This window comes from Moschus berezovskii, chromosome 3, assembly GCF_049115385.1.
Source record: "Moschus berezovskii isolate FMDL1 chromosome 3, NW_MosBer_1.0, whole genome shotgun sequence".
NCBI classification, from domain to species: Eukaryota; Metazoa; Chordata; class Mammalia; order Artiodactyla; family Moschidae; genus Moschus; species Moschus berezovskii.
This window is the reverse complement of record NC_142462.1, coordinates 77,909,954-77,923,690: the sequence shown is the minus strand read 5'-3', so window position 1 is coordinate 77,923,690 and position 13,737 is coordinate 77,909,954. Positions and strand designations below refer to the sequence as shown.

Here is a 13,737-nt window from a genome sequence, read left to right as displayed (position 1 = left end):
AGGAGGTGCTGGCAAACCCTGCTGAGTCCCTGTCCATAGTCCTTGGGGGCCCATTAAAACCTATTGCTATGCCTCACCTTTCCTTGTCCCCAGTTACTCCTGTGACCTTCCTTTCCATTCTATCTGTTCTCTAGCAGGACAGGGGATACCCATGGAAGATCTACTCTTCCCCACTCTACAGCCAGCAAACCAATCACATCTCAAGGCCTCTGATTCTTTTCTGTGAAGGAAATGTCTGGGTAGGGCAAGATTTCCACTGTGCTCCAGCTGTTGTACTTCCAGGGTAGTTTGTAATACACCAGTGAGTAAGGAAGGTCCTTAGGCAACAGATGAATGAGATGAGTGAGGAGCTAAATTAAATAATGATATCATTAGGTAGTAAGTTAGTGCACAAAGAGACACATGGAGGTGATAACGTGTAAAGAACAAGGGTGAATAAACATGGGTAAATGAGGCATAAAGCTCTGCACCAGAGGTTGGAAAAAGTCAACTTAAAAAAAGCTGTTTCAGGCAGAGTGAAGAATCATGGGAACTTAGAAACCAGGGTAATGGAATCCATAGGGCAGCAGTTCTTAAATTGGAGTGTGCACCAAAATGACCTGGAGGGCTTGTTAAAACGCAGATTGCTGCCCACCCACCCCCACCAGAGTTTCTGATTCAGTAAGTCTGGAGTGGGACAGAGAATTCACATTTCTAACAAGTTCCCAGGTGATGCAGGGAGCACACTTCAAGAAGCACCTCGAAGGGACTCTGAAAAGACTTGCTGCCAGGAGAGTTACTGCTCAGAACTAAGTGAGGTTCAAAGAACCCCTTGAGGTCTGCGGAGACAGGGGTGTCCAAGGGGACCCCCTGGGCATTCTGCACCACAACAAATTGGGTGGATTCTTGCTTTTGGGGTGTGATTTGCTAATACTGGCTGACCAAGGGAATCGATAAGACACCCTCACCTATGTGACCCTCCTTTAGGCAAGCTTCGACTGGTTGGGGGGAGATGTTCTCTGCCGGCTTTGAAAGGAGTGGGTAGGGTAGCATCTCAGAGTTGTTTGCTCTTTCCAGCCTCTCACGGGTAATAACCGGTCCCTAGAAGACAAGGCTAAGGGGCTTCGACCTGCCACCCATTCCTCCTGGGGTCCAGCTCGGAAGGCGGGAGCTTAGGGCGAGGGGAGACTCCCTACCGAGCGAAGGTGGGCTTCAGGGACGGGATTTGGGCTGCCGCCCCCCGCAAAGTCGCAGGATCGGAGCCAGCGGAGATCATCGCGACTTCCTCCTCTGGCGGTCGGCAGTGGGGGGCGCACCAAGACAGCAGTTCAGGAGCTGCGCTTTGTCACCGCGGCGGCCAGGGGAGGGAGCGGAGGAGGGCGCAGAAAAGGGTCAAGGGGACAGGATGGGGCGGTTGACCGGCTCTCCGGCCGGACAGGGACGTTCAAAGGGCTGCGGGCCACACTTCTCACGGCCCTGCGGGGGAAAGGAAAGGACTGAGATTCCAGGCCTGGGCCTAGACTGCGCGGGCACTCCTATGCTGGGCCTTTGGCACCCTGTTCTCCACGGCGACATTCCTCCTGCTCTTCCTCCACTACAACAAACCCTTGATAGCCTGTACCCCACCTACGAAACTCAGCGCTGCAGGGAAGTGGGCACCCTCACTGGCTTGCTAAAAGGTTTCTGAGCCGGGAACGCACAGTCCCTCCACGTCGCGGCGCCCTCCGGCCCTCCGGGTTCTTAGCCAGCCTTTTCACTATGCGCCACTCCTCTGAGACTTACGGTAACAGCTGAAACTGGCTCTCGCTCCATGCCCACCCTCTGCAGTGGCGGAAGCAGCATCCATCCATCCAGCCTTGAGGAGGGTGGCCACTGCCGGGTCTTTCAGTGTTACCCGAGGCACTGCAGTGGTTTATCTGCGGTGTCAGGAGACGTAGTCCTCGGCCCTGGGAGCTCAGTGTTAACCTCACAAACAGAATCTGACGTTTGAAGGCTGGACGACTTGGGTTAAAATCCCAGCTCCGGCCACTTCCCAGCTGAGTAACCCTGGGCGAGTTTCTCAACCTCTCTGAGATTCAGTTTTCCCTCTGCACATCCGGAGGAACTGTACCCCATCGGGACTCCCTAAAGCTCAGTTGGAGAAAGGGGCTAGCCCGGGCCGGGAGGGGCTCTATAAAACTCAGTCCCCGTAACTTCTCACACAAAGGTTTTTTTCATTTCGGAGGGAGCGGCTTAGCCGACCCAACTGGTTGGACTTCCTCGCGTGCCGGCGGTTCCCCACCCCTCACCCGGGAGACCGACTCCCCCGTTCGCATTCCGGCGCCACCGAGTCTCCTGGCCTGGCGAAGCCGAGAAGGCGGAGAGGAAGGGACTGCGGCCTCCTCCTTGTCCCGGGAACAGGGAGAGACAGGCGGTCAGTGAGCATACAGAAACAGACTCACAGGGAGATCCGCAACCGGGGAGAGCCTTTAGGGCATTTAAATCGTATTAGACAGATCCCACTGGGTAATGACGCCACCAAGATAGGGGTCCTCCGGCTGGACCACCCAGATGGGTGCCTCAGTAAGCGGGCTTCCTCTACCATCACCAGGATGCGGGGTGGGTGTGTTCCACTGCGGGAAGAAGGGGAGCTGTCAGGCTCTTCTGGCCTTTGGACAGTCTAGAAAGTTTGGAAACGGTTTGCACCCAGTCAAAATTTATTAAAAACAAAACTGAAGGACTACTCTCCCCTCCCTTCTCCTCCCCAGGAGGGAAAGCAACCCATAATGGACTCCATAATAACTGTCTAGCTCCTTGCACTGTGGCTCACCCTTATCCCAAGGGAAGGTCAGCCCAAATGAAGTCCTGCCTTTAACAACAGAAGCACTAGACCCACCATTCTCTCCACCCAGATGCCACCTCCAAGGTCTGGTTTTGAATGGAGGCCTGTGCAGAGCCTGGAGGATGTGTGGGCAGGCTGGGCCAGTCCCTAAGGTTTTGGCCCTTGGGCCAATCAATGCTGGAAGACAGTTTGACAGAGGTAGCTGCCGTTTAAGGGAAAACATCTGGTAAAGCCATACCTCCTTATCAGAGGGATTAGGCAATTGTGTCTGAAGTTTGGTGGCTCTATTTGGGTTGTAGAGGGCATGGGAAACTGAAGGCTAACTTCAGTGTCTCTGTGCATTTTTCTGGAGAGAGGTTTGCCAGATACGTGGAGGCCATAATGCCCTAGATGTTAAAACTGGCTAGGGAAGCTTGACGAGTTTTGCTCCTTTTCAGATAGTCGCTCAGGGCCTCAGTGGATTGTGATGGTCAGAGAAACCAGACTTTCTCTCTCAGGGTCTCCAGAATCACCAGCTGCAATTACATTCTTACTTGGAATTCAGGCCCTGAAGACTCTTCCCACCTGCAGTTAGTCTCTCTTACCCCATACCATGCAGGGTGGCTCCAGCCTCTCTGTAGGTCATGCATAATCCCCACTCAGCCTCTGATTCCTTTCTTAGAAGAAAGGAATTTCTTCTTTTTTCTTCTTTTCTTAAAAGAAGAGGCCTTTTCTAGAACAAGTTTCCAAATGACTTTGGGCCATTTTATTCCTTACTTTTCTTCTTCATGCCTAAGATGAGTGGTTAGAGGTTAGTTGCCTATACCTCTGCCTGCTCCCCCACCTCCCCTACCCCAACACACATTTTTCCTAGACCCTGTGAATTAATCTTGGCAAAAGTCCACAAGTGGAGGTTTTGGAAAGAAAGGCTCAGAATATGATGCCTGGCACTTTCTAATAGCTGCGGTTGTTGTGAGTGTGGTCCTGAAGTTAGAGGGATGGGAGATGAGTCATTTATATGAGCCTCCTCTCTGTGCTTCAGAAAGTAGGAGTGATTCACAAGATCTTCCTTAGTCTTGTGACAATGAAAAGAGATAATACAGGTGAAATGCAACAACAGTGACTGCTTTTATCATGTGGGGTTTCCAGACTTCCACATGCATTTTCTCTTTGCCCTCCTGGGAAATTACAGAGAAGCAGGGTGAGGACAGTTTAGGTATGTGGGTCTTTGAGCCTCCTGATTCTGAGGGCATGTGGATAACCTCTCTGTGAGGCCTCTGAACCGTGCTTGACCCCAGAAAAGGGTGGGAGGTTGTGGAGGCTGCCTTGTGAAGTGTTAAGGCACTGTCAGATGTTAAGTTATCCCTGCTTGCCAGGGAGGGACAATGACTTAGAAGGGGCACTAGTCCAGGGTCCAACGTTCAGCCAGGCCCTGGCCATGAGTCAAGACCACTGGTTGCCCTATTTGTGAGGGAGAAAAGGCACTGCTGCTTGCTTTTAAAGGTGTAAGAGTCAAGGAGAAATAGGCATCAAAGCACTTCGTAATGAAAGCAAATTTCAGGACAGTAATGGTGAAACAACACCCCCCACCCCCCATACCATCTCTGCTAGGACAGGGGAGGGGGATGTCTGGGCCTTTGGGTGCTTGGGTGTTGGAGAACTGTGACCAAAACATGGGCCCTTCCAGCTGGTAGCTTCAAGAAGAAGCAAGCCTTGGGCTTGGGGAGTTCCTCCAGCTCCTGAATGGTTAGGTGGTGGGTATAGGTTGTAGGCTGTCCAGGGCTTGGATGCCACTGGGCTCAGGCCTATAGGAGCCAAGGGTTGATAGGTGTGGAAGCAAGAGTGACTGCTGGACTGGCTGGCTCCAAGAACATGAGGAGCAGGTGTCATGGGCCAGCAAAAACATCTGAAAGCATCCAGTTTTCTGTCCCGGGTGCCTGGTCTTGGCTCCAGGAGTACAGAGGGAAGGGGGTGCTTGCTCAGAGTTCCAGAAGCCACAGGTTCTGCCTGCCTGAAGGAAAAACTGTTTTGTGGCGCCCACTGCTGGCTCACGACCACCAGCCCCCTCTGCAGGGTGGGTAATGGGGTGGGGGAAGTGGGCAGGGCATGCTCTGCCTCCTCAGTCCCCAGAAGGGCTGACCACTGGGCTTCGGAGATCCAGTTGACCTTGCACCTTGAGGAGCACACCTTGCAGTGCCTCTGTGCACTGGGTTCGGCAGCTGCCAGGGAGGAGATGGGGACCGACCGCCAGAAGTCTCCTCACCTCCCACTATTACCGCAGTGGAGACTCCACCGCGCGGGGAAACTTCGATGGCCACAGCCCGCGCCTCGGCTTGGAAGGTGACCAAGGGTCCCAGACCACTGCCGCGGCAGCCCAGCGACGCTTACTGTTTAAAGGGAAGCTCCCTTTGCTCTGACATTTCACCAAAATGAGAAGCAAAAACATTTTCTTGATTAAATTTTTGCCCACACTGAAGTAGCCAAATCAGCTCCCGAACTCTATTCCTCTCCCACGTCTCTTCGTCCCTTCCTTTCGGCCGGAACGGTGCCTGCTGCCCGGAGGCCCAGCATCCAGCTGGAGAAGGTACTGAGGGCCTCAGACTATCGCTCCGAGCGGGTCCGCTGGCCAGTGAGACGTTCCCTACCCCCTGCCTCAGCTCTCCGGAGCCGGGGTTTCCTCGGGAAGCGAAGAGGCTCCTGCGGATCGGCGCGTCTGGTGGCCCTGGCCCAGCTTCCGATTCCATTTAACACAACCCGCGCATCTTATCTCCGCGTCGCCTCCCCGGGGTTCCCACCCACCCTCTGCCCAGCCCAGCCCAGCCCAGCACGGCGGAAGCTGGGCCGCGAGCTTTTGAAGTCCGGAGAATTTCAATCCCAGAGGAGCCGGCTGGACCTAAAACCCCCGTCCCAGCGGGGGAGGGGACAGCAGGCCCGCAGACAGGAGGGGGTTGTCCTTCCCGCCGCGGGAGGTGAGAAGCGGTGGGGGCCCGGGCCGGACCCCACTTAGGCTGCTATCACCCCCTCCCTTTTATGGGGTCGCCCAGGCCTCGGCGACACGCGGGTTTTATTCCCTCTGTGAATTTACCTTTCTTCTGCCGCATAGGGAATAACCTCCGTGATACAGTGATAACCACGCTATTAAAGTGCCTCCCCATAAACCAAAAACACTCCCTCCCAACACCCCCCAGGAAACCCCAACTAGAAACAGTGCTCTTATCGAGTCTCCTCCTGTTTTCTTCTTCTTCCTGTTAAAAATTAGACCTCTCTTCATCTGATATTAATGGAAGATGCTTTTAGAAGAAGTGATATTCGGTTTAAAAAGGAAAAAATTTTTTCTCCTGCCACCGAGGTACCTTAGGCGCCTAAAGACAGGGGAAATTGAGACATTTTGAAAGAGTGGAGGCAGGAGTCGGGAGAGTCATGAAGGCATCCCCGAAGCTTCAGATCCGAAGCCCAGAAGAGGCATCCCCTCCAGGAGAGGCTGAGCCCGGGGCTCAAGCTTCCTTCCTCCCAGGACACCAGGGGAAGTCCGGCTCGGATGGGCCGGGCCCAGGAAGGAGACGCAAGTGGCACCTCTTGATCTCTCAATCCTACTCCGCTTTCATCTCACACGAAAAACCCAGAGGAAAAGAGGATCAAACACAGAGCACTCCCATTGAATGCAAAGCTGGGGGCGGGGCGGGCAGCCAGGAGTCCCTCTGAGGACCCGGCCTCGCGGAGGTGAGCGCAGCGGGGGGCTGCTGCGAGTTGGCCGAGGGCTGCGGAGGATAGAGGGAGAGGCGGGGTAGCGCCCCAGGACCAGGGCTGGAAGGGCCCAGAAGAAGGTGAAGGATAGTGGCAGATCTAACGCAGACGCTGGTGGCTCTACTCTGACAGGAAGGAAGGAGCAAGCCAGGTGTTCCCTCAGGCTCTGCCTACCAGCTAGAGAGGACAGGGCACCACGGAATCCCAGGACAATTCCCCGCCAGGGCAAAAGGCTCTGGACTCTGACCCGGATCGCTCCTCTCACCTTTGAAATATTCTCCAGGACTTTGGGGCCGGCAGAGCTCAGCACCTGGTGATTCTGGGAGTCCCGGGGATTGGAAATGTTTATGCGAACATCCCCTTCCAGTTCCCTCTGCACACCCGAGCCCAAGGGGAGGTCTGTGAGTTCTTCTTATCAAGTTGGGGGGGGGAGATGTGGAAGGCAGAACTTGAGAAGGGAACTTCTGTCGTTCCTCATTTCCTTCACCACCTCTGGAAGCCCACAGATAGGAAGATTGAGGCAGGGAGGGGGGAGGAAGAGAGAGAAGAGTTGGGAAAAAGAAAAAGGAGGAGGAGAGAAAAAAGATAAAGTTAAAAATACTTAGAGATAGAGGGACTTTTCTTTAGAATTTCAGAAGTTGGGGCTTTGTCTTGGAACATACAGAAGGAGGAGGGGCAAAGCAGCCTTTTGCAGCCGTCAGCTTAGCACTAGAAGCTCCTAGAAAGGGGCAGAGAAAGTCTAGTGGGAGCAGTTGCAGAGCAAAGAAGGGGCCTGCCTTCTAGCCTCAGCAAAACGAGGAGAGACCCAGTCTGTCTACCTAGCCCGAGCACACTTGAAAGTGGCAAGGGGTCAGTTTCCTAATGGGTTCCACATCCCCTGGAAGCAGACCTGAGAGGGAGCCTGTGGCTGTTCCCAAAGACATTAAGCACTACTCACACCCCCCAGCCCTGCCCTGGAGGTCCCCCTCTGTCTTCGATGACTGATGAGAACTCCAGTCACTTGTACTTTCATGGCATTTTCGATGCCTTCTCTCTCTTCAAGCACAATGCCACCCACTTTTGGAGCAGGGGACCAAAGCCCCGGGGCAAGGCACTAGGGAGAACCCCATGAGACAACCCTCTATGAACCCCAATGCCACGTGCTGGTCTTTCTCGACCCCTGCCCCAAATCTCCGGGCAAGAACAGCACCTTCTCCCAGCTAGAAGAAGCCTTTGCCGCTTCCGCTGTGGGGGCCGCATTTGCCAGAGTTTAACTCTCAAAAACCTGTTTCGGGGGAATTCGTTGACTCTGAACGAATACATTAAAATACGGGCAAGAAAAGAAACAAGGCCACCCTTAGAACCTCCCCCACTCTACATACCTGAAGTGCAGGCGAGGCCCCAGCAAATGGGAGATTTCTTCCTTGAATAGCCATCTGTAGGTCAAGCCAGGTTGTGGAAAGCTTAAGGTCACCTAGATGGGGAGAGGGGCGATTGGGAAAAAAAAAAAAGCGAACATTTGGAGTCAGCAGCCAAAGCCCTCTTTAAAGAAAAATATTAAGACATTTATCTTTTGCCCCTTGGGAAAGAAAAATGGCAAAGTTCTCTTTTGGTTCCTAGGAGGAAGGAAACAGCTGGGGGTAGTGGCTGGGAGGAGAAGGGAGGAAAGGAGACCCCAGGCTCAAGCTGTGGAGACAACTTGCGGGGGAGGTAATATGCTTTTCGGTAGCTTGTTAATAATAATAATAATAAAAAGACTTAGGAGCCGCGGAGCGGTTAGCTCACCAGGGACAGCAGTTGTAATAAGAGAAGCGAGGCTTGTGAATCGGCCTTCACACTTCTAAAATGCAGTTATGGATTCTCTCATCAGTGTAGACAAGGCACCAAGTTAAGAAAACAAAAGCCCAAACAATAAAAAAAAATTATATATATCAAAAGCGTATTCAATTACCGAGTCCCGCAAGCCCTGCGGAACTCGCCGCGTTAAGCTCCCTTTTCTTCCTGCGGAATTCCATTTGCATCCCCTGTGCCTGGGTGTCTCCCTCTCAGTGTGTGTGTCTCTCTGTTTTCACACTCTCCTCCCCATTCGAGCGAGGCCCACACCTGGCGCATCACTGCCGAGCCATTAGCTGCGGGTCTCCTTTCATCTTCGCTGTGGCAGACGTTTCTATTTATCCACTTGCGCTCACCGAGTGGCGTCACCAGCGGTACTGTAATGACGACTGCAGCAGGAGGATGACAGCTTAGAAAGAAGAGGGCAATGGGGCTTCCTCCCAGAGGCGGTGCGGCACAGAGGAGCGCTCGCATCACAAGGTGACCCCAGCTCCCCACCGCCACCGCCGCCGTCACCGTCGACACCTCGTTCCGGCCGCTCCGCGCCCGCCCAGTCGCCTGGCCTCTTTCTCCCTCCCGCAGCCAAGATCTGTCGGACCGCTGGGGACCCAGGGAGCCGGGGGGCTAGGAGCTCACTTGGGGCTTTCCCCCTCCCCCCTCCGAGAGTCCGGGATGGAGAGCCGAAAGGACATGGTTATGTTTCTGGATGGGGGTCAGCTTGGCACTCTGGTTGGCAAGAGGGTCTCCAGTTTGTCCGAAGCCGTGGGCAGCCCGCTGCCCGAGCCGCCCGAGAAGATGGTGCCCCGTGGTTGCCTGAGCCCGCGGGCCGGTCCTCCGGCCGCCCGGGAGCGCGGCGGGGGAGGCCTGGAGGAGGAGCCGGTCGACGGACTAGCAGGCAGCGCTGCAGGGCTGGGCGCCGAGTCGCGGGCAGCCGGGGCCGCGGTGCTCGGCCCCGGACCTCCGGCTGCCTCCGCCGACAGTCTCTCTGGCCAGGGGCAACCCAGCAGCTCAGACACCGAGTCGGATTTCTATGAAGAAATCGAGGTGAGCTGCACCCCGGACTGCGCCACGGGGAACGCCGAATACCAGCACAGCAAAGGTAGCCACCGCGCCCCTTCTCTCCCCCAGCCTCCCACCGTGCCCACCTTCCACTTCAGCTCTAGAGGAGAGGAAGACACTCCTTTACCCCAGGGCGGGGTGGCTGGGGGAACCCACCTGAACAACTCATCCCTCGCTATCTGCGCCCTGGCGGGGGTCTCCTTCTCTGCTCTGGCATTGGCGGGACTGAGGGTGACAGCTGTGCTTTGGGGGAAGGAGGGAGACGCAAGCCCTGGGCTTGAGGGGGATTCAGAGTGCACCCTAACCCCCCAGAGCTTTGTGGCACTGCTTCAGCTGCGCGGGGAAGACACTTTCTCCCGGCATGGCGAGATCAAAAGAGGGTCCAGGCAGTTTGTGGCTAGCAGGGTGTAGGGCGCATCCAAGGCGCGGAAGCGGAGTCCATAAAGGACCGTAAAATCGCGACCGACTAGGGCCGACAGGCTGCTTCGGCCCTCCGACCAGTTTGCACGTCGGTCAGAGGTCCAAATTACCTTGTCACTTCCCGGGCTCGGTGGCGCCAGGTCGGAAATGGTCCCAATGGTCTAATTGCCTTTGGTCTCCGGTTGCATTTGAAAAGGCAGTGCTCTGGCCCTCCCCCCATTCACCTTTCCTTCCTAGTCCCACTCCTCCACCCAAAGGAAAAGGGCGGCAGGGGGCAGGAGCCCCACCCTTGCCTGGGTTTCGCCTCAAATTGGGGGGTGGGTGGGCTGTGTGTCACTCTATAACTGGAGAACCCCTCCCTGACCAGGGGCTAGTGAGGAGGTGGGGTGAATGATCAGGAAGGGAGTCTCCCTGCGAGGGGTGGAAAGCTAGGAGGAAGAGCCCACCAGCAGACACTCCTCCACAAAGCTGTGCTGGTGGGTGAGAAGAGCCTGGTGTGGAAGATAACCCACCCCCTGGCGTTGGCAGCCAACACCTTGCTGAGAACCCACATCTACCCATTGCCATCTAATCCACTCAATCCAGACTAACCGCAGCATACCCTCAGAGTAACCCATACTGCATTCATATATAGTCAGGCAATAGGACACTCAAACACACACTCCTGGGCCATTCCCACAGCACACGCAGCCTAATGCACAGTCCCACACCTGCACCAGCCATCTGGCACACAAAGCAAGAAAACTCAGTCCCTGCCCAACATCCAACAATGCACCAGGACCCCAGTTCACAACACTCCAGCACAAAGGGGCATCTCAACTCACTTGACTGTCAGATATGCATATCCTTGCCCACTCTTGTCAACCGTGGGCAGAAAGTTCAGAGTGGCTGCATCTGTCCTGTGCCCTAAGGCAGGTGGCCAGGGCGCCTGGGGCTTTTGTACCCAGCAGGCCTAACACAGCAGCCCGACCAGGCCTAATGGCTGCTATGTGCTCATCTGAATGGTGAGCCTCTGTCCTCCATTCCTGGGTTCTCAAAGTCCCTGCCACCCTAGCAGAGGTAGAGTCTGGGGCTACTGAGAAGAGGGGGGATGTCCCTTTCCATCACCCCCTCCACACACATCAACCAGGATCTACAGCCCCACATCAACAACGTCTGTATCTGTTGTGTGTTCTGTGTGTGCCTATACTCTGGGCTCCCTGAACAGGGCCTGGCTCTGAGGCACTGGCCAGCAGTCCCAATGGCAGCAGCGAGACCCCCAAAAGCAATGGCAGTGGTGGCTCCCAGGGCACCCTGGCCTGCAGTGCCAGTGACCAGATGCGACGGTACCGTACTGCCTTCACCCGGGAGCAGATTGCACGACTGGAGAAGGAATTTTACAGGGAGAACTATGTATCCAGGCCTCGGAGATGTGAGCTGGCGGCTGCCCTAAACCTGCCGGAAACCACAATCAAGGTATGAGCCACAGGGAGGAGGGAGCGGGGTGCATCCAGTCAGGAGGAAGTAAATACCACCTTCCCACTTCCGAAATCAGGAACCAGGAAGTAGGGCCTGGAGTCTCTTTCCAGGGCAGCTAGGCCGAGAGTGTCTAAGCCTGGTGCAGGAGCCAGGTGCATGCAGATTTGCCCCTAGGGGAGACTCTCTTTCGTGGCCAAATAAACAGCGGGGATGAAGTGCCTGGGCCGGTGACAAGGAAGTGCTTCCAGGGAGAGCCTCAGGAATGGGACGTATTTTGAGGGGATCGCTGCCTGCTGCCTCAGACCGGTGGAGTTCTTAGTTGCTCCACTACTTTCCCAGCCACACTGCGTTCGGGCGTCCTGGCAGCGCGGGCTGAGAGGAGGAGGGAGAGAGCCTGTCTGGGAGGGATTCCAGATCCAAGGGGGTGGTGGTGGGATCTGCCCGCGCCCAGAGGAGCTCCTCTTCGGCTCTTCCCTGTGCTACCCGCACCGTCGCGCGCGGTGGGACGGGACTTATGGGTTCTGCGCACCCGGCCGGGCGGCCGCCGAACCCGCTGCTCTCCTCCCCGCCCGCCAGGTGTGGTTCCAGAACAGGCGCATGAAGGACAAGCGGCAGCGGCTAGCCATGACGTGGCCGCACCCGGCCGACCCCGCCTTCTACACGTACATGATGAGCCACGCGGCGGCCGCGGGCGGCCTGCCCTACCCCTTCCCGTCGCACCTGCCCTTGCCCTACTACTCGCCGGTGGGTCTCGGCGCCGCGTCCGCCGCGTCCGCCGCCGCCTCGCCTTTCAGCGGCCCGCTGCGCCCGCTCGACACCTTCCGCGTGCTCTCGCAGCCCTACCCGCGGCCCGAACTGCTGTGCGCCTTCCGCCACCCGCCGCTCTACCCGGGCCCGGCGCACGGACTGGGCACCGCGGCCGGCGGCCCCTGCTCCTGCCTCGCCTGCCACGGCGGCCCGGCCAACGGGCTGGCGCCCCGCGCCGCCGCCGCCTCGGACTTCACCTGTGCCTCCACCTCCCGCTCGGACTCCTTCCTCACCTTCGCGCCGTCGGTGCTCAGCAAGGCCTCCTCCGTGGCGCTGGACCAGAGGGAGGAGGTGCCCCTCACCAGATAAGGGGCCGCCCGCGGGCAGCCGGCTCCAGGACGCCCGTGGGGGTCCCTCGGGGACTCAGCATCCCTCCCCGCCCCAGGGGCACAGAGGGGAAAGAAGAGGGCCGCCGAGGACCAGCGGGACTTGGTTTCGAGCATCGAGCATCGAAATGCCTGGGAAGGGGTCCTGGCTGGCGCGTTTGGGGAGCAGGAGTGGGGTTGGGGAGGCCGAGCCCGAAAGAGCTTCCTCTGAGTCGGCCCCTCTTTGCCATTCTTCACCCGACCCACTGCCCTGACCCGGGCTTGAGGCCTTGGCTCCAAAGCTTAACAAATTTAGCAGCAACAGCAACCAATATCAAGCCCCTCAACCCCCTGCCCTTTCTCACCCAGACCCCTCCCCCTTGCAAAGGCCAAGCCCATGCGATGGAAAGGGAAATTGTTGTCTCTCTGAACAAAATGCTGTGTATGCAGAGCAGGTAGAGATTAATCTTTGCCAGCTTTTCCAAGGCATGGCAAGAGGCTTGTGGATGACAATGCACCAGCCATCTAAGGGAGAGAGGGAGATGATTTACTACCCTCCCAAAGAAGCAAGGGGCTCTCTGGCACCCCTGGAGCCTCAGTTACAGGATATTTTCTGATTCTGGCATCTACCAGCACCTGATCTCTTTCCTCTCTCCTGGCTTCTCCACTTGTAACTTCATCTCCACCCTCACTTTTTGTGTACTGTGGGCAGGGAAGCTGCAGATACCCTTAGGTCCCCTGGCAAGTTCTCTCAAGCCTCTTCTCCCTGGGCCCAGCACACACCCTGATTAGCAAGTGATGTGTGTGAGGAGGGTTTTGAATGTTGAATGTATAATAATGATTACCATGCCGCTGGCTGGCCATGGAGCCCAGAGCTGAGCTGTTAACAAGGCGCCCAGGGAAGAGCTTAGGGAGCAGGAACCTCATCTCCCTCCCTCCATATCTGGTGGCAAATTAGAGGCTATTTCCAGCCTTTTTCTTTCTTTCACTAGGAGCTTTCTGGCCCTTCGCTTTGCATTTGGCATTTCACACCCATCTGCCTCCCAAGCTGCCATGGGGCTTGACTTTCAGAATACTAGCAGGAGCCTTCTGCTGCTTCTGGGGACTTTGTCTCTCCCCTCCTCCAGGGCTTGTTTGGGAACCACTCCCAAACTCTCACATCTGTAGTCGTTCTTGCAGCCGGTTTTTGAGGTATAGGAGAACTTATACCCCCACAAAGGCAAGTTTCACCCTGACTGGGAGGGAGTGGTTCTTCCTGTAGGGAATGAGTTTGATTTGGTTTTCCTTTGAAGCCCAAAGAATTTGCTGTTACAATTTGTTGACCATATTGCAATAAAGCTGGATATGATTCTC

The 13,737-nt window shown here is 56.2% G+C and overlaps 1 protein-coding gene across 1 annotated transcript; it reads left to right on the top strand.

The window, feature by feature from the left end:
* Positions 1–6,438: 6,438 nt before the first annotated feature.
* EVX1 (even-skipped homeobox 1) lies at positions 6,439–12,388 on the top strand. The gene is made up of 4 exons (XM_055420252.2): positions 6,439–6,499; positions 8,918–9,434; positions 11,022–11,269; positions 11,849–12,388. The coding sequence occupies exons 2-4, from the start codon at positions 9,008–9,010 to the stop codon at positions 12,386–12,388; spliced, it is 1,215 nt and encodes a 404-aa protein (XP_055276227.2). The 5' UTR covers positions 6,439–6,499; positions 8,918–9,007.
* Positions 12,389–13,737: the final 1,349 nt, after the last annotated feature.

Excerpts from the sequence above, each read along its gene's own strand:
- EVX1 (XM_055420252.2), top strand. The coding sequence starts at position 9,008 with ATGGAGAGCCGAAAGGACATGGTTATGTTTCTGGATGGGGGTCAGCTT. Across the intron at positions 9,435-11,021 it reads CGAATACCAGCACAGCAAAG|GGCCTGGCTCTGAGGCACTG; the intron begins GTAGCCACCGCG and ends CTCCCTGAACAG. Across the intron at positions 11,270-11,848 it reads TGCCGGAAACCACAATCAAG|GTGTGGTTCCAGAACAGGCG; the intron begins GTATGAGCCACA and ends CCCGCCCGCCAG.